General features: G+C 38.0%; 1 protein-coding gene across 7 annotated transcripts in view; it reads left to right on the plus strand.

Moving 5' to 3' along the window:
- Positions 1-21,711, plus strand: part of CHRM3 (cholinergic receptor muscarinic 3) — a 474,710-nt gene that overhangs the window by 429,441 nt on the left and 23,558 nt on the right. For 6 of the 7 annotated variants that reach the window (XM_074947045.1, XM_074947048.1, XM_074947050.1 and 3 more), the window contains one exon: positions 14,984-16,977. The exons of the other annotated variant lie outside the window; for it this stretch is intronic. In XM_074947045.1, the coding sequence (XP_074803146.1) occupies positions 14,984-16,811 (1,828 nt within the window). In that variant the 3' untranslated portion in view covers positions 16,812-16,977. Of the gene's footprint in view, positions 1-14,983; positions 16,978-21,711 lie in introns of those variants that run through there. 7 annotated transcript variants of the gene reach the window in all.

Here is a 21,711-nt window from a genome sequence, read left to right on the forward strand (position 1 = left end):
TATTAGCAGATTGATAGTTCTGAAATTTAATCTTGGTAAAATACTACTTCTGGTGACTAAACCTTCTGTACTATAATTTGACTTGTTTAGTCATGCTTAGATATGTTAGAGCAGTGGCACTCAACCTTTCCAGAATACTGCACCCTTTTCAGGAGTCTGATTTGGCTTGCATACCCCAAGTTTCACCTCACTTAAAAACTACTTGCATAGTAAAATACTCAAAATCAGACATAAAAATACAGAGGAGTCACAGCACACTCTTACTGAAAAATTGCTTACGCTCTCATTTTTACCATATAATTAAAAAATAAATCAATTGGATTATAAATATTGTACTTACATTTCAGTGTATAGTATATAGAGCAGTATAAACAAGACATTGTATGAAATTTTAGTTTGTACTGACTTCGCTAGTGCTTTTTATGTAGCCTGTTGTAAAACTAGACAAATATCTAAATGAGTTGATGTACCCCCGGAAGGCTTCAGGGTACCTTAGGGGTATATGTACCCCTGGTTGAGAACCACTGTATTAGGGGAAAGAAAGCTCTGTTAGTACATCAGCTTCTTCCCCTTTCTTTGAATAGGTGTAGTATCTCTTGAACATTCTCAAGTGACTCTTTTTCTACCCTAATTTTGAATTCACAGTGTCTTCACCCTACTAATTCTATCTATTTCCCCGCTTAGCTATCCCTGTTAGAAATGACCTTGCTTTCTGTAGCTGGCGTGGGGGAATGGGAGAAGATAGGAGCTATTACTACTTTCAGTTAATGGAACTGATCTTTTAACTCAAGTGGTATTGAGGCTGCTGCTGCTTTTAGATCCAGGAGTCCTTGTTTTAATCCCAGTAGGAATAGATACCTCACATATTCTTCCTCCTTTCAATGCGGACTGTTCACATACTTGTAAACAGTGACCAGATAACCTTAGTTGTCTTTTTACCAAGCTATACCTCTCTCTTTGTTTTAACCTCTTGCAGGTCATTCCTTCCAAATTTATCATATTTGTCTCCTTTATCTGGATCCTCTCCAAACTGTGGTTTTCCTTATAGAGACAGACAGACACACACGCACAAAACACCATTCCCCCTTTCACCCACCATGCCAGCAACAGGGACGGGGTGTAGCATAAATGCCTCTGCATTAGTTCGACACCACTGCAGGATCATTCCATGGCCAATAAGTTTTACGATTAAAGTGCACCGACAGTACAGCACAAGGGTCCTTCCTGCACACAGTGACTAGACATTCAATATCTTAAGAGGATTGCAGCAAGAACACTGAATCAAAGTTCCTCTGGAAGTTTTCTTCCTAACTCACCTTTTAAAGCTCCTTCCATTTTATTTTAATTTGTTTGTTGTTTGTCATAGACTTTAATGGCTTTGCAAAATGAAGGGTTTTCAGGCTTGAAAGAGCTAATACAGATAATCATTAGTCCAATTTATTCTCTTGTTTTAGATGCAAAACTCCATTAATTAGATAGCAACCTTTATGCTTAAATATTGCTAATGTAATTACATCTCCATGCATCTTATTTTTATGTCATATCGAGTTAAAACCCTATGAAAGACTCAGCAACAAGGAAAACTGCACAATACCATCAAAATGTTTGGTGATGAGTCAAGTATAAATGTCTAGATAGATGGATGGCTGCTGAGGAATTTTTTTTTTATTATTAAACAATGATTTTGACATTCTACAAATGTGTGTTTGGATTACACACACACACACAATGCATCCTGAGAACAGGTCAATCTTGTGTACTGAATGAACCCGAGGTCCTAAGGAAATGTGTGTGTATATGTAATTCTTTCATATATAATCAAATAGGATTAAATTTTACTGATTTTATAATACTGTATTATAAACTTTCAGTTCGCAGGGTACATTTCAACAAGATAGGTAAAAGACAGACTTGGGTAAACAAATATGTAGCTACCATAATATAATCCTCATAGGAAAGAAGCCCTCGCACAAGGTTTACCAACAGACATTATGTTGAAAAATTTAAAATAAATTCAGAACTCAGTCATTAGCATCCCCCAACAGGGTTGCTCTGACAGGCTTGTTTCCACAAGGAGATATTTTCATTTGAGCTGCTCTGCAGTTAAGAAGAAAAGACCTAAAGACATATAGTATAGATAGGATTATTTGGGATTTTTTTTAAAGAACAGTTGCTTATTATTTAACAAATGCCCAGTCCCATTGATCTGTGAGTTACTTCAGCATTTTCTGTCTACCCAGCAACTGATATTTAGAGAAAACACTTCCAGGCAAAACCAGTCCTCAGCACTTGACCAGATTCTCTGTGATTCAGACCTTACTCTGATTCTAATACTTTTTTTTAACTGAAGATTTGTATTTTTATATTTGTATTATACATATTTATCCTCGGGGTATTCTTCAGGAATAGATATCACTTAGTAAGCCCACATCACCCCACACAAGCTTTATGAGAGACTACTAACACTTTTGTTGCAGAGTCCATCCTTTTGCTACTGCATGCTTCCTGTGCCATCTAGTGGATATTGTATTGCAGCTTTTTAAAAAAGATTTGTATTAGGTTATATTATTCACCGGTTGCCCTGTTTTTAGAGCTGGCTGAAAAAAAATTTCAACTGAATAGTTTTCTGTTGGAAAATCCAGGTTTATCATAATCAAAACATTTTGCAGGAATGTGTCAATTTCAACTATATTTTCAGTGGAAAAAAGCTAAAAAATAACGTTGACTCTCGTTTCATTTTGATAATGTTGAAATGTTTCATTTCAAATTAATTTCATTTAGTTTATACTTGTATATGATAATTTTATTATATTCAGATGCATGGTATTTTATATATTTAACACTTTATATTTTATTACAGTGCTTCAGCATTATCAAAATTAAATGATTCAGCATCACTGAAACAAAACATTTTGATGTTTCTAAATACAAATTTCAGAATTTCTGTTTTTTAAATAATGAATTTTTTACTTTTCATTCTGATTTGGAAATTCCATTTTCTGACCAGCTCTAGATATTTTCACTTCAATATATTACAGACACAAATTATTAGGTCACATGAGTCACATGAATTGCATTTTTTCTCCAGTGTGAGCCTCTCTTTTGAAATAGTTTCTTTAAATATCTAGTGGCAGAATTAGCAGTGGCGCAACTGGATGGTCTTGCAATTGAGGGTCAGTGTAATATTTGTGCAGCACCTTGTACCTAATCTGATCCATGACTAGGGCTCCCATGAGCTATCATAATACGAATAATAATAATAAAGAAAACAAAATCAACACTTTAAGACAGATGGATTTTGTGGAGTGAAAGAAAAAAAAAGACAGCCATATGCTCTCAGGTTTTCCTGTGAAACACATTATTATATGACAGTTTGTTTCTTCAACTCACCCTAGAGTTTCAGATTAAAAAGGGAAAAAAAACACCCATAATGGTCAAATCCTACTGCTTTCCTTTTCCGCCTACCCCCTCTCCCCATTATTCCATTCAGGTCAATGGTATTACTCAAATAAGTACAGTGGGCAGGATTTGTCTGTAATTCTCTCAGTGTAATTTGTCTCAATGTGTGAGCGGTTTCCATGGTGTGAGTCAGTTTCGGGGCAGAAGTGTAGGAAAAACTCTCTGAAGAGTAAATTGTATGAGAAGTTGCTATATAGTTCTCTGCTTTCACAAGAATACACACCTTGCTCTCAAAAACTATCACGGATTAGATTAGGTAATATTGAGTGTGATCTTGATTTAGGAAAGCCTAATTTTTTTGTTAACAATTGTGACAAAGGAGGAAACTTCCTCTGATCAGGATTTTGATGCGTTCACTCAGTTGCTGTGCTGTGCCTAAGAGTGACATGCAGTATTCAATATAGCATTACACTGCTACTCATGATATTCAAGTCATTCCCTGGTTCACTTCAGGGCCACTAGAGTGATAAAGCCACGCTGAGAGATCACTCAACTCATTTCTGAAAGTTCTCACTGGGGTTATTTTCAATCATTTCAGGATTGTATTTTTCTGAAGCTCTAAAAAATTATGAGGTAAATGAGTCACTGAGCATCTGGAATAAAAAACAAGATGTACTACTATACTTCTATACAGGAAGTATGAATATCTTTTAAATCCATATGCTTAAATGGATTGTGGTTTATGACTTGGATGTATTATTTATAGCAAATATTTCAGAAAGATATGCAGCAGAATTATACAACTCATATAACTGATTAATTCTTACATGTTAGTGCCAAAACATTAGGGCAAACACATCATTTGTCTGCCTGCATTTCATCCGATAAATTGTAGGTGGCCAGTTTTTGAGTAGGCCCTAAAGGGAAATATAACACATTATCATCATTTGTAGAGCAATGTAGATGAACAAATGTTGCCATTAAAAATCAGAATTGGTCAACAGTTAACACAGTGCTATATGAGGTTCTGTAGCATGGTCATTGTTATCAGATATTGACTTTGTAATGATGCTCACCGTATATGGTGCTTTACCATAGTGTAACAATAATTCATGAAAAGCATCCATATTCCAAAGAACGTACGAATCCAAAATCATGTACAAGCACAAGGAAGTGGTAGACATTGCAGCTATATTTTGATTTGAGTGCATGCAGGCCTCATGGTGCAATTGAGGTTTCAAGGAGGAGATATCTGATGTTTGGCAAAAATGGACTGGAAGGCTGTTCTAAGCAGAAAGGGTGGTAAGGAAGAAGGCACCATATATTTTAAATCAAAAGTATTTAAATGCAATCATTCCTTTGCTCTCTGCTATAGAAGACTTAATAAATAATAATAATACTTAGCACTTCCCATTCATGGATCTAAGTGTTTTGAAAGCATTAATGAAGCATCACAATATCCCTGTGAAGTAGGCAAGATTAAGAGTCCCATTTTTATAAATGGAAAACCTGAAAAGACTGAGGCCAAAAAGTTCAAAAGTGACCAATGATGTCAGTAGGAGCTGACGGTGTTCAACGTATCTCAAATTGGGTACCTCAATTTAGGTATCTGACACAATCATTGTCCACTTTTGAAGAGTTAGCAAAAGGAATTTGCCCCAAATCTCACAGTCAGTCTGTGGTTGTGTTGGAAATATGTAATAGAAATTGACCAACATATTTGGTTATGGAAACAATTTCCCTGACTCTTAGTCCCTTGTGCCCAGATTCTGCAAAGATGTATGCACGTGCTCAAGTTCATGTATTATGCGTGGTATGATCAGTTCTATTGAAATAACTGGGACTACTCTCAGTGCATAAAGCTAAGCATCTTTGCTGGATTGAGGCCTTCATGTGTGTGAACTAGACCGTGGTTCCTGATATCACTCTGAAGTCGTGTAAGAAATGTGTTTTACTTCCCTGCTTTAGCTGCAAGTGATGTCAATATTTGCAGGAGAAATGCAAAAACCTAGGGGCTGGATTGCAGTTCTTGGAAGTTTCTCCCTTTCACTGTCTCATTCAAATATATTTTATTTATCATTTTAAAATCTATGGTTAGATTTTTAAACTCATTCTGTTAATGATTTGGGATTGTGCATTTTACAAATAGATCTTTTAAAAAATTTTAAAGCATTTCACTTCACAGTTTAACCCACTCATGTAGAGAAGTATATTACCCACTCATGTAGAGAAGTATATTAAACATTTTAAAGCCTTTCATTTGTTTGTATTAGAAAACATTTTTATAGTTCACTCTGAAAAGTTCTGTAATATTTAAACTAAGAAAATATTGCCGAATAAAGCAGAAAAATAAGCTAACCAATTATCTTAGCTGTACAAACAGATCACATTTTGGATTCTCAAGTCTGCATTTACAAGTCTTGCCCTGTGTTCGGGGCCATGTCCAATCAAGCATGCACAATGGACGCTAACTTCGTAAGAAATGTATCTTACAGCCTTTTAAAGAAAGCAGAAAAAAGCTTCTAGGGAAAAATAAAGGCCATGCCTTTGTAAAGGAGTGGGTGTGGAGGAAAAGAGAGTCTATGGGGAAAGAGAAAAACACCATATAATGGGAAAGAAATAAAGAAGTGATTAAAATATAATTATTAAATGGATAAAAGGACCAGTGAAATCAGAAAGTCTCCCTCCCTCCCCCACACAAACAAACACACATCCTGCTTGAGCCTCTTTCCACCCCACCCAATCCCCAAAGAATACATGTAGGAGGCAAAAGCAGATACAACAGCGCTTATCCTACCATGCTGCCATGGTTTTCATCAGACGGCCAAATGGATTCATTTCCTTCTCCTTCTGAGAATCAGCAGTATACAATGAACAGGGAAGTTGATCGTATAATTATCTTAGGCCAGTGACTCTCAACCTTTCCAGATTACTGTACCCCTTTCAGGAGTCTCATTTGTCTTGAGTACCCCAAGTTTCACCTCACTAAAAAAAACTACTTGCTTACAAAATCAGACATAAAAACACACAACTGTCACAGCACACTATTACTGAAAAATTGCTTATTTCTCATTTTTACCATATAATTTTAAAATAAATCAATTGGAATATAAATATTGTTCTTTCATTTCAGTGTATAGTATATAAAGTAGTATACACAAGTCATTGTCTGTATGAAATTTTAATTTCTACTGACTTAGCTAGTGCTTTTTATATAGCCTGTTTAAAACTAGGCAAATAGCTAGATGAGGTGATGTACCTCCTGGAAGACGTCTGTGTACCCGCAGGGGTACACGCACCCCTGGTTCAGAACCACTGCCTTAAGCCACTGAAAATTCAAGCCCTAAAACCCATGTTATAACTATCTAGTAAACTGAGTGGTCCTGTCTACAATTGCACTCTTCTCCCCTAACAGTGTGGTTCAATGAGAATGTGAAGTCATAATCCCTCCACAACAGGATATGATTGAAGCACAATGGCAAGGAGGTGTGAGGCAGCTTGCACTGCCAATGCCTGCCCTGCACCTGTTCCTGGATGATGCTGGGAAGAGCATTTCATTCTGCGGTACTCTGTCCAGCACATTCCACAAGCTCTGTATTCACTTAAAAAACGCTAACCACTGAAAAGAATGTAGTAGTAACATTAGTGAAGTCACTAAGTATGGTTGGGCCACAAATATATGTTCTTTCCTTAACTGTAGCATGTAAGATGACCAAAGTAATATATTTTACAAATCTTAGACATAATGATTATGATCATCTCACATTTTGTTTTGTTGAGCTGCAGTTCTTCTGCCCCGAGACATCTCCACTGGCTGAATTTGGGCTATAGTTTTACCACAGGTTCATGGGGACCTACTACATTTGGATATTCATCTCCCCTCACTGAAACTACATTGCTGTACTGGAGAAGAGTATTGGTCTGCTTCACATTTAAAAGTGCTATCCTCTATTTGAGACTTTAAACCATGATCCATCCTGCTTCTCTGCTCGTCACATGGAAGTTAGAGTTCCCGTGTTACTTTTTGAAACAACAGAAGTAACTCAGGTATTCTGGCCAACATCTCCCTCCCTCTACCCCCAACCCTCCATGAAACCAGTCTGAATGTTTAAGGCTGAACATGAGCTCTTCCTTAATGCACAACAACTCCATTTGCCTCTACAGTCACAGCAACTGACTCTATATTGTAAAGTACTTGGAGATACTTCGTAATATGGAAGATGCTACAGAATGTAATTTTTATACGGCTGTCTGTAAGTATAGAAATAGGAGATTAGGTGAAAATCTCCTCAGAGTTACCATAACTTGCAATACGTACAGTAACAAGATGCATGATTGTTAACTGGTTTACCTTAAGATGATACTTCATAGGCATATTGAGATGCACAAGATTTGTTCATTCTCTCTCATTCTATAGCTTGTTATGAATTTCCACAGCAATTGACACTTCAGTTATTTGCTGTTTGTGCTGTGTTTTGGAAATGCAACCAAATGTCAAGTATTTTTCTTATTAGTCCTTTGGGAAGGTCATACTGTTTTTAACTTTTGTCTATGCTCTGAGAGTTCCATTTCCTTCAGTGGTTGTTTTCTCTCTCCTTCCAGTCTTTGGGAGGCGAGATTAACTTGACTTTTGTGTTCAAAAAGCTTTTCTAATAATATAATCAAAATTGTGGACTCATGCTTCCAGCTTCCAACCAAGAACCTGCACTAAGTGTTAGATGTCACCTTTGTACAGTGCCCCTCTCTCCCGCTTTCTGTCCTCTAATGTCTATAAAGGAAGCTCTGCTCTCCCTTATACTAATCAAATCTGACATGCAGTTGGCAAGTGTATTCATTTAAAATCTCTCTTGTACTGTTCTTGGTTAACATCATCCCATGGGAGAACTATGGACAGGACGTGTCTCGCTCCTAAATTTAACATTGTAGCAAGTATGTTTCCACTGATCCAACAATGTGTTTTATGTGAAGGGTTTTTTTCATGGTGGCTAATGCACCCTGACATGTAAATACACAGTTGTAATACTGTCATGTCAAGATGGCTCATATACACGTTTGTTTCACCCAAACATATAAAATGATGTAGCTGAACCTGAGGCCAGCCACATCACCTCCTCCATGACTTTCTTCAAAGTTCTAAGTATGTTATTGTAAATGAGTTTTCCATAAGCCTCCATTCAGTAAGTTTCAGGTACATCAGGTCTCCTCTTACATACATTAGTGTAAATCAGGACCTCCTTCAGTCAAGGCAATGGAACTTTTTTGGTGTGAAAGTGGTATAAATGAGAAGAGAATAAAACTACCAGAATTCTCCCCCCCCCCCTTCTGCATCTCTGCAAAGTTGTTCCTGGAAAAAAAATCAAATATATAGTGGGTGGGATAAGTCCAGTTGATACAGGACTGGTTGCTTGACTTCTGCATGTGTTACAGCATGAAACATTGTGGCAGCAGAAGTTATATAAAAGGATGAGACACAAAACAATTCTACATGCTTCATAGCATGAACTACATCTGCCCCATAATCAGAGGTAATAAACCCAGAGACGTCAGTGAAAGGGGTAAACAGTGTGGTAGTCTTGTCTTGCAGCTTCTCCTGCAAGACAAGACTGCACCCTGGGATTGTTTCAGAAATGTCTGTTGATTTGCTTGATAGATCCAGTTTAGTTGGTGACAAGTGTGTCTGTTTCTCATTGAGGATCCCAGAACCACTTTACAGATAAAAGATACACACCAAAGCTGAATACAACACATGCCAGAACCTATGTCTGGTTTCATTTATACCCTTCCAACAGTGGCGTTGGAACAATTTCTATAGTGAGGGTGCTGAAAGCCTTTGAACAAAACTGTAAACCCTGTATAGAATAGAAACCACTGCAAGCCAGAGGGTGCTGTCGCACCCCTAATTCCAGCACCCCGCCCTTCCTCTAATCATCCTCATGATCTCTTTACAGGTGGTCTTCTGAAATACACGAGATGTTACTCCCATAGAATCACTGTGTCTTAGAAAAAAATCATTAGATTGTACGTATCAATTCATGTACTTCCTTTCACGCTACAGAAACCTTTTCAGACACTAGTCTCGAGAGGGATGTGCTAGTAGATTCACCTTCATGTTTGACGTATCTAATTGTGCTGAAACTTAGGAGGCCAATATTGGCCCTGCTGACTCAGCTTTTTGTCTGCTGATAGATTAGTCAAATATAATGTGTAATGGACAGGTCTTTCTGATAGGACCTGAATAGTGAGATCCATTTTTCTTTATATGGACATTAAAGACCATATGGGGTTCTTTTTAAAAGAGTAAGTGTTTGCCCTAGTACTTTGCCAAAATTTCCTCTTAACCCACTAATCTTCCACTGTGTTATGTACTGGTTGGTTGCCACCATCCAGTCCAGGAGTGGCTGCATTTCAGTGGTTCTGCATATGTGTAAAGTCTGATTTTCAGAGGATCCAAAGCTTTGCAGCTCTCATTGATTTTAGTAGGAATTTAGAGAGGCAAGGTGAGTGAGTCCAATAAAAAAATATTACCTCAGCCACCTTGTCTCTCTAATATCCCGGAACTGGCATAGTTACGACTAACTACATTCAGTAGGAGTTGTCAGTGTTAATGATCTGTAAGCATCTGTGCATGGTTTCTGAAGTGCTTTAGAATAAAAGACACTAGATGACTATAAACTAGCATTGCTTATTATGCAATTAGCAGTTGTGCATTCCTACTGCCACACTTCGATTTAGAGAGAAAAATTCCCCCACCCATTACAATGATGTTCTTTCTAGCCTGCTTGGCAAGACCCTTGTTCATCACACACAGTGCTTGCAGGCATTTTGCCTGAGCCATTCTTTCTCATTCTTCATTTCACCTCATGCCTCTTACTCCTTTAGTATAGGCAGGCAGGCAGGCATCATGTACATCATAGCATACAAGTTTAGGCCCCAATCTGCAAGGTGTTAAGCATCCTCTGCTCCTATTGAAGCCAGTAAGTGATCAGGGCACTCTCCACCAAATGGGATGTGCTCAGCATCCTGCCAGATCAGACCTTAATGAGAAACTTGATGAAGAACAAATTAACACATTAATCATCATTAATATTACAGTACTGCCCAGAGACCATTGTGTTAGGCAGTGTACAAACACATAATAGAGACACCCTGCCCTGAAGAGCTTACTATCTAAGTAGAAGAATATAGACAGCGGGTGGATAAAACAAACATTGGTGAGGGAAGTACCAGGACACAATGAGACAGAAGATCTTACTAATAGCACCAGCTTAAGTACAGGTGGTACTTAATGCACTTTGTACAGTGTGCTATACCAGACACCATAATATTTGTACTTACAGTAGGGAATAACTGTACATGGCAACTGTTGGCGAGCATTTACTTTTCAATAGCACCCACTATCATACTGCTGGACAAGAGTGGATGTATAGTGATTTCAGAAGTTACATTTAGAAAATGAGCTACGGGTCAAGGATAAAGTCAAGTTTAACATCCGATGTGTCCTCTACGATGACTGTGTGCTGTCTTAGTAGTTAGACTGAATGATTCTAATGACACTTTATTCCTGTTTTATTTATGGGATGCAAATGTATAGATCGGATAAGCTGTTCCAATTCTAATTTCTGCCAAAGATTTATTTTTATTTCTCATAAAAGTGTTGAAAGTTATTACTCTGATTGTTTTGTGGCCACTATTGAAATTGCTGGTAAGCTCTGACTAAAACAGCCAGAACTAGGCATGTGATATCCACAAAAGCACACAAAAATAGATATATAGATAGCCATACATAGGCCAATATTTGTCATAAGTGTGGCTCTGGAAACCTTATTTGTACTCATATCTGAAGAAATCAAAGGGTAGAATTTGGGAAATTTTCTGTTACCCTTGTTGATTTCTTCAAAGGCTTGGAATTTGGCTCTTAGTCATATACTATTATGTAATATAGTATTGTGTGATGGATTAAAATGGTGAACTTTTCAGCTCCTGGGGTGTTAAAACTCACCGGCAGTATGGCCAACTGCATCCAGAGTACTCCCTCATAGTCAGGGCTGACTGTACAATACCCTGCCTCTGTTTTCTTCTTTTTCTTCTTCAGGGATTCTTAAACACAGTCCAAAGGGAATTAAATATTACCCACCTGGACTCCAACAAAGACTTTCAAAATAGAACAAACTCACCCAGTCCTCACCTAACTTCAGCTGGACACAGTCCTTCCTCCCTGAGGGTCTGACTTTCTGCTTCCAGCACCATCAGGTTACCTAGAGTTTGTTCTTCTCCACATGCCCTCCCCACCACTGCCTTCTCCTCTGCTGAGTCAGGGGCCTTCTTACTCTCTGCAGACATAGCCATATTTTCTTAGATGCCCCCTCTACCCCATTCCTGCACCTTCCTGCTGCTTTGACACTGAAATCGCCTGATTTCTCTCAGGTGGAGCTACTCATTTTGCAGTCAGGTTTGGCTAGCCTCAGCCATTAAGTGGTGAGTCACCCTCTTACATCAGCCTTTCGGATGAAAGTCACAGCTCTGTGTGCTGCTACTGCTATAAAATATTTGATTCCCTTTTGTTCCTTCAGCGTTTATTCCTTGTAGAGCTGCTTAGTGACACATACTGCATTCTCCCTGTGTTCGGACATTCTCCCACTCAATTACCTTTCTTCTTACAATCAATATTCAAGTACAGCTGGTCACTTTTCCATCAGAAAATGCCATTTTGATTAAACATTTTTTATGCAAAACTAAGTCAATTTTGATGACATTTCTCACGAAAAAATATTTTGGAATGGCAAATTTTGTTTAAGAAAATTTTCTTTCAGAAGAATTGCACAAATTTGTTTGGAAACAAAATTTGCATTTCATATTTTATTTTATTTTCACTTTTATATTACTTCTATTAATTTTACATTATTTCATGACATATCAGTAGCAGCAGTGAATAATATGACAGGATATCATATCATGTCAAGTTATATCAAAATATGTTATGACATAATATAATAGTGGAAATTATATTATTTTTAAAATAATTAATGTCAGATGCCACCTAGCACAGACTGAAACATTTAATTTTATTTTATTTTGTAGATCAAAATGTCTCCTTTTTGTGTTGTAATGAAAGAGTTTGACACTTTGATCTAGAAAATAAGATAAGCACTCCATATACTACCTAGAGGGACTGCTTTTTTTAATAGCCTTGTGTTAGCCTGGAATCATTTTTCCTAAAATCATTGTCTTTTATGACATGACATGACATGACATGTCATGTTTTCCAGTATTACTACTAACATATTGTAGTATAATAATAATATAATATACAATAATATAACAGAAAATGAAAAAAAAGAAAATTTTGATCTTTCAATTTTTTTCTGAAACAAAATTTTCGCAGTGAATTTTTTTTCTGCATTTCTCTTTCATGGGTTTCATGTTTCTTTTAAGTTACAACCATGTAGTTTCACAGATGTTTAAAAGAATGCTAATATTTCCCCCCCCCAAAATTAATAGACCTACACAAAAGTGTTCAATTTTTCCACAGTAAATTAATAGAAATAGCAAAGAAAGCATTCTGGTTTAACCCCAAGGAGAAAAATCCCTTTCTCTGGATCAGTGGTTCCCAAACTTGTTCCGCTACTTGTTCAGGGAAAGCCCCTGGTGGGCCGGGCTGGTTTGTTTACCTGCCACGTCCGCAGGTTCGGCCAATCGCGGCTCCCAGTAGCCGCAGTTCACTGCTGGAAGTGGCAGCCAGTACGTCCCTTGGCCCGCGCCGCTTCCAGCAGCTCCCATTGGCCTGGAGCAGTGAACCGTGGCCACTGGGAGCCGCAATCGGCCAAACCTGCGGACAACCCAGCCCAGCCCACCAGGGGCTTTCCCTGCAGAAGCGGCGGAACGAGTTTGGGAACCACTGCTCTGGATATTGTTTTCCAAAGAATGACCATTGCTTCAGTCCTTCAGTGTGATCTGCTAGTGTGGATTCTGTACCAGTATGTAGCCTCATTCACATCACTGTGGACCAGCATTTGTGGATATTGTTCATGATTAGAGTCCTGTAGAGATATGCCAAAAGATTTCATTGCCCATATTTCCTCCTGAATTGCTGATTTCACCACCTAGATGCTCTAATGATGAGTGGACTAGAAATATATTGGATTAGATGAGATTCAGACATGGTATCAAAACTGTTACCCTCTTCTTTTTATTAAATAAATTGGAGTGGTTAACCGAATATTTTCACTTACTTTGGCTCCCAAACTGTGTTTTCATTATTACCTATGGTGTGTAGTGTAAAGTGAGCTACAGGTCAGTTCATTTACACTAGGTCAAAATAATGAGATTACTTTAAATGACATATTCCCCACATGCTTTGCTAACACAACACAAAATAGTTTTCTTTTCGGGTTTCTTTTAACACCAAACTGTTTTGATATCCGCTTAAGTCTATCATATTAAGCCATAATATATCAACTCTGAACTGACCTACAGTAAAAGACCTCTTCTTTGATGAGGTATTTTGTTTCAGAGTTACTATTAGAGAAAGGTTACTCTGTGATAAAATTGATTTATAACAATCTATCTAGTAAAATCCCAGGTTAGGAGTCCAAGGAACTTGATAAAATGTTGAGAATGCAGATTGACGTTTTGAGAGAGATGTTGAGTTTATCTCAGTTCCTACAATACGTGGGAAGAGGATAAAGGTCTAATTATCATGAATCAGTCTCCCCTTCCTCCCCATTTTCATAAAATATTTAATGATCCCTTTGAAAATCAAGTATACTTGCTGAACCCACTAGACCCACATAATCCTCGGTCCAACTGTGCAAATGAGCTTTTGTGAATGCAAATTGAGTACCTGCACATGTAAAAGAGCACTTACAGTATTTTCACAACTGGCAAAGTTGCATATGAAAATGCAGGTGTGTATAATTGATTGTGCCTTTTTTTGAGAGAGAGAGAATTCGGCTCTGTGTATCTATAGTTTATAGATAATGAAAAGTAAATTTTATTATTTCTGTTACTAGTATCTGAAAGCCCGTGCTGTTGCATGGATGTAATTTATAAAGTCATGTGTGTGAAAAAGCCAAAAATGGCTGAGAACTAAAAATTGAACCATAACGAATCACAAATCCCAGAGATTATTGAAACTTGTGATATTTTAAAAAAAAAGGAGCTGTCAACCAGGGGACAGAGAGCAGAGGGTGGTTGGATGGGGCAAAATTCTGGAGGGGGGCAGTCAGGGGACGGGGAACGGGGGGGTTGGATAGGCATGGGAGCCCCAGGGGGCCTGACAGGGGGCGGGGGTGTGGATGGGGTTCAGGGCAGTCAGGGGACAGGGAGCAGGGTGAGGGTTGGATGGAGGTGGGTTGGATTCTCTTGTGGATTCAGACTCACATATGGGAGGGCTCACCTGGCTTTTAGTTTGGCATCTTGTGATGTTAATTAACAATAACTTATTTTTAAGGAAAGCCCACAAAAAATATTGAAAATAATCCAAATTAATGCCTGGTGCAATATGAGTGACACCACAAATGTATTTGGCCTATTAAAAAAAAGTTTTTGATTTACTGTCTCCCTTCTTATTTTTTTTTCTCTGCAGACTATGTCAGAAAGTCACAATGATCCTGCACAATAACACTACAGTCTCCCCCTTGTTTTCAAATGTGAGCTTCTTCTGGAATAGAGATTCCCAGGGAACAGGGCTTCTTGAGGATGCAACATCAGTCATTGGCAGCTATGACTTCCCTCAGACAACTGAGAGTTTTCCCTTCACTACTGTGGAAACAGCCAATAGGTCACTAGATGGCATGAACAAAGATCCTCTGGGTGGACACACACTCTGGCAAGTTGTTCTGATTGCCTTCCTCACTGGCATCCTCGCACTGGTGACCATCATAGGAAACATCCTGGTGATTGTGGCATTTAAAGTTAACAAACAACTTAAAACAGTCAACAATTACTTCCTGCTGAGTCTTGCATGTGCAGATTTGATCATCGGTGTTATTTCAATGAACCTTTTCACCACATATATCATAATGGACCGCTGGGCTTTGGGAAGTTTGGCCTGTGATCTATGGCTCTCCATTGACTATGTAGCCAGCAACGCTTCTGTCATGAATCTCCTTGTCATAAGTTTTGACAGGTATTTTTCCATCACCAGGCCCCTTACATACAGAGCTAAACGAACAACCAAAAGGGCTGGAATGATGATAGGCTTAGCTTGGGTCATCTCGTTCATTCTTTGGGCCCCTGCCATCTTGTTTTGGCAGTATTTTGTTGGGAAAAGAACTGTGCCTCCTGATGAATGTTATATCCAGTTTCTAAGCGAACCTGTCATCACTTTTGGCACTGCCATAGCTGCCTTTTATTTGCCAGTCACCATTATGACTATTTTATACTGGAGGATCTACAAGGAGACAGAGAAACGCACCAAAGAGTTAGCGGGGCTACAGGCTTCGGGCAGCAAAGCTGAGGCAGCATGCTTCATTCACCAGACTGGTAGCTCCAGAAGCTGCAGCAGCTATGAGCTGCAGCAGCAGAGTATGAAGCACTCCACCAGAAGGAAATATGGCCGATGCCACTTCTGGCTTACAACAAAGAGCTGGAAACCCAGCCAGGATCAGGGGGACCAGGAGCACAGCAGCAGTGACAGCTGGAACAACAATGATGCCGCTGCTTCTCTTGAAAACTCTGCCTCCTCTGATGAAGAAGACATTGCCACGGAGACGAGGGCCATTTATTCCATTGTGCTGAAGCTTCCTGGTCACAGCACCATCCTCAACTCCACTAAACTACCCTCATCTGAAGACTTGAATGGGTCAGGGGACGACTTGCAGAAATCTGACATGGGGTCAAAGGAGAGGAAACCTAAAAGGTTGCACTCTCAGAAAACTGTGGAGGACGGAGGAAACTTTCACAAGAGCTTTCCTAAGCTTCCAGTTCAGCCAGGGTCAGCAGTAGAGGCAGCCAAGGTTTCCGACGGCATTCCGTCGGTGGCTAAGACGTCTGCAGCCCTGCCTTTATCCTTCAAGGAAGCAACCCTGGCCAAAAAGTTTGCCTTGAAGACCAGAAGTCAGATCACCAAGCGAAAACGAATGTCACTTATCAAAGAAAAGAAAGCAGCACAGACGCTCAGTGCTATTTTGTTTGCCTTCATCATCACCTGGACACCATACAACATCATGGTTCTGGTGAACACCTTTTGTGATAGCTGTATCCCCAAAACATTTTGGAACCTGGGGTACTGGCTTTGTTACATCAATAGCACAGTGAACCCTATGTGCTACGCATTGTGTAACAAAACATTCAGAACCACTTTCAAGATGTTACTGCTGTGCCAGTGTGACAAACGGAAGCGACGCAAACAGCAGTATCAGCAGAGGCAGTCAGTCATTTTTCATAAGCGGATCCCCCAGGAGACTTCATAGAATAGTATTTTTAACAAACAAAAAACAAACTATCAAAGGGCATGTGGGAGGGGGAGTGGTTCCAGGGTGCTGATACAACCGTTTCATCATCAAGATGTGAGAGCAGCTGCCAGGCTTATATATCCTTTTAATAAATCCAGTTTAATATTAAAATCAAATCAGCATTAAGCAAAAACAAACAGACTTCAAAGTTTTTTATTAAGGAAATGAAAGACTTTAATAAAGTTTTCCTACAAAATTACAAGAAGCTGTAGAGCAATTATGAAGCTGTTACTGATTAGCCCAGTTTTTTTGGTTGTAATCAACTCTGGGATCTCAGGTAAGCACATCTAGCTAGTCCAGTTCCAGCTGTTTCCAAGGAATCAACAGGTTTCAATTCAAGTCACGTGTGGATACAGCAAGCTAGTTAAACATTGTTATGAAATTATTTAAAACACTGTATAGGTTGCAAAACTGCTTCTTGTTGTCCCAGTAAACCTTCTTGTCTCCTCTTTTGGTGTGATTCTCCTCGTAGCCCTGATTCTTGAACCTTACAGAGTATCTATTTGTGCTGCTCATGTTATGTGTGTGTGTGTGAATGCACAAGTTACACTCACACTCCACCATTTATATATATAAATATGCCAGGAAAGAAGTGATCTATCAATCTAAATTCTTACATGGGTCCCTATCATTGTGGTATGTGAGTGAAATATATGATTTGACAAATTAGTCTGTAAATGTAAATTTATTTTGTTATTTGCAAATTGAAATTATAATGTATATTTGAAAACATAAAATACACACCATTTAGAAAGAGATAAATAAGTGCTACTTGTGATCCAAATGCAGTCCACAGATTATTGCTATGGGACATATGCCAACCTAATACAGAGATGCAGCCAGATAAAATTTAATACAGAGATGCAGCCAGATAAAATTCTGTATGTATGCAGTACCGTATTTCAGTCCAAGTGATAATGCCTCCTCAGAAGCATTGGCTACTGAGCTCAAAGTTGAGCATAGAATTCTGGAATCTGTAGTCTCTGCAAGCTGCATGTCTATAGTAAAAGTTGAAAAAGTCTGCATTTTTATGGAAAAGGAACTTTCACAGACTGCCACTGTGGCCTTCAGTTGCAAAAGACTTGTGTAGAAGAAATCCTTGATTGTTTTGAACCTGAAGGACACTTATTCGAAAACATTTCTTTTTCACAATCTGTTTGAAAAGCATAGTGGATATCACCAACTTGCAATCTGGCACTTTCTGATAAAGAAAACAAAAAAGGGGCTTTAATATTTATAATTTAGACATGGCCAATATTTCCTGGTATTTATGATGTGGTCTGCACCAAACATAGTGTGCTTTATAAAAGTCAGAGATCTCCTGAGGAAAGTACTGTACTTTTAAGTATTGTTCTAAATCTTATTTAGTTATGTGTTGAAAGATAATTTCATATTAGCCTTTGAACTGACCAAAACAATTTTTTTCCTGATACTCATATTTTGCTGAAAATAATAATAAAACAAAAAACAAAACAAACAAACAAAAAACCCCAACAAACTTCCTTTATAAAGAGGCATCAGTGTTGTGAATGCAGAACTGGTATAAAAGCTGCTTTTGTTTTCTGTGTGAGATGGTGTTTACAGGTGATTTTGACAGCAGTGGAAGTATATTAAATGGTGTCTGTGTATCTGAACTATTTAATTTTGTGTTATGTTTATATGAAGAAATATTTATACAGACTTCACCAAATGTTTTATTTAATGTTGATAAATATTGCTCTTCAGTCTTCAACTGTAGTGTCCTTTTAAAGTGATTCATAAAGGTCCGCTTGAGCAATGAATACAGTATACCTAGCTTTCATGTCACTAAAGCAAATATTCATACTCATAACATTCATAGTTTTTATTGTTTTTCTGGTATGAGTTATATTAAATGTCTATCTAAAACAAAGTTTGTAGCCTATGCTCTAGGTCTAGTGATGAGAAAAAAAGTAGGCCTTGAGCTGTAGATCAGTCACAAATCAAGGTGGAGAAACCCATAATTTACTGGTCAGTTTTGTTTGCCACATCCAACCAAAGACTTACAGGGAGCCACCAAACTGTTTCCTAAGCTGCATAGAAAATTACAGAGCTTTATTTTACAGAACTGTGTAGTAACGAAGTGCATATCTGCAGTACATTTCATTATTCAAGTTGACCTTCTAACTAATATTTGAACAGTTATAGATATATATAGATATAGATATATTGCCATCTTATTATATTCTGATAATTAGAGTAGTACAGTGCCCTCTAATTCACAAAGTATGAGAGCAAGTAAGGAAGCCAGAGTTCAGCAAGAGACTCTATTATATAACGCTATTGATTTTACTATGGAAAATTATTTTTCTACCAAAGTTAAGCTTCTTCTGAAAAGCAACTGTCACTATTGTTTACATGATAGGAAGAGTTAAAACTCTTGGATTGTTTTCAGAGAAAAAAATAAACAATTTGATGTGTGAACAGGCTTGAAAATGTTATTTTACAGACATAATACATTATGGATTTATACACATACTAGAAAAGATTAATTTAGTTATCTGTTTACTTAAAGGAATATGCACTATAAAATATTCAAAATTTGGCTGTGTTGCAAATACAATTCTAAACAAAGAGAAATCAGATTAATATTTCATGTGTGTCTGTGTGTTTGCACGATATATATATATATATATATATATATATATATATATATATTGTGTCCATTTGTATATATGCAAACAGATTATATATACATGCACAAAGAAATATATATGTGTAAGAAAGGTGCAATACAAATGGACACAATTTGCCACAGCATTTCTTTTCACAAATAAAAAGGAAGTAATGGCTCACATCTGATGGGGGAAAGTGGAGTCACAAACATTATAAAACTGTCAGTAGGAGTGCAGACAGTCGTGTAAACCTTTCTTACATCAACAGGTGGCCTACTCATACATCCAGTCCTGCTCCTGTTAATTTCAAAGGTCCAGGATTGGACCCTATTAGAGTAGATTAATGAAGTTTAAGTCTACTGGGGCATCAAGAGTAAATTTTGCAGGGTGGGACCCAAAGGCTATCAAAATGGCAGACAGTGTAAACCCCTTTCTGAGACACCAGCACATACAGCATCATGTGGCTTTTGTATGTGCTAGGGTTGCATAAACTAGTTATCTGACATAAATTAGATTATGCAGGTATAACTGCAGCAAACAGTTACATTTTTCAATGGCATGATGTAACTTCTTGTCGCAGCTATAGGGCAAAATGAAATTACAGCTCTACTTATCTCTGACCTAAATCTAAAGAAATACGTTAATGGTCTGATTCTCAAAGGTGCTGAGCATCTGAAGTGTCCTTTGACTTCAGTGGGATTTGTGGGCTCTAAGTATTCTGAAGAATAGGTCTTATCAGGGGAACCAGCCATGTTGTGGAAAACTAGCATAGCCACACAGATGTGCTGAAGAAGTTGCTCCCCTTCATCTATTAGCTTGCTAAAATCTTCAACTTTATTTTTTCTTTATAAGTAACTGTATTTTCCTGCTCTACTGTAAGAAGGGCCCATGAATACTTTTGGGCCATTCTCAACCTCGTGCCTATAACAATTGAACACATGAATCCAAATACCCTCGGTTCTCCTGTACAGGATGCAAACATCAAAACAAAAAAGAAATCTATTTGTATCTTTTCCCTGGTTGGCAAGATCAGTAAGTTTAAATATGCACACACAATCACACCACATACACTTATGGAGGGCATAGCTGTGCGATATAATGCTGAGCTATGTGATAAATTGCATTTAACGTGCACCCTTGGCACCTCACCATACATGAAGAGAGATTGAAAAGACCAGAAGTCAGGGACAGCTTTCCTTAGAGAGGAGACAATAAGAGGAGACATGATAGAAACATACAAAATAATTTAACAGTATAAAGCTGGTAAATCAGACACTTCTGTTCTCTGTATCTCATAACAAGGGGACACTCAATGAAAGTGAAAGGGGACAAATGCAAAAATAATAACAGGAAATACATTTTCAGGAAACACAAAATTAGACTGTGGAACGCATTGCCACAGGACACCGTTGAGGCTGAAAGCTTAGCAAGATTTATATTAACATTTACGTCTTCCCCATGTGACACATTCCACTTGCTTCTCGCCCTGGAAGGTCCTAAGATTTTCAACTTGGAAGTTATGGCTTTGTGTGTGTGTGTGTGTGTATGGAAGAGCTATTGTAGTAATTTGTGGAGGTGCTTCAAATGTTGTGTTTTTTGGTTTTTTTAATGGTGAATATTTGAAGTTGCTCAGTGGCTGGAATTTTTAGAATTCGTCTTGGTAGAGATGGATTAGAAGATAGAGTACAGCAGGTGGACCTGTGATTACAGGATCGGTCTCCTGAGTCATCTCGGGACCCATGTGTAAATCTGTGATAGATATCATCCTCGAATCAAGGAATCACCGATGACAGATGCCACAGTTAAAGATGCAAGATATATGCTCTTTATCACATGGCTATCACCAGCATGTATACACACATCTATACAGAGCATTAATATCTATGCTGTGGCTTTATATATAAAATTATACTGAAAAGTCAGCCAAAAAAGGAAGATTATTTTGATACCTCATGAACTGTAACCTGACAGCAGAACTGTGTTTACTTTTATTCTTTCACTTAGCTTGATAGAGAAGTTTCCTATTCTTTCCGCATAGCTCTCAAAGTGGATTCTTTTTTCCTCTGAAAATGGGGTTTTCTAGATGTGATATAGGCCCTTTGGGCTTTTCAGATATCTAAAGATGGAAACCATGTCCCAGATTTCACCCCTTCAGGTCTCGCACCTGTTTTACAATAGGTTTAACTTCATTGACTCTACCAGAGGTACTCCAGATTTCCACCAGT

Source organism: Natator depressus, chromosome 3 (genome assembly GCF_965152275.1).
Source record: "Natator depressus isolate rNatDep1 chromosome 3, rNatDep2.hap1, whole genome shotgun sequence".
NCBI lineage: Eukaryota > Metazoa > Chordata > Testudines > Cheloniidae > Natator > Natator depressus.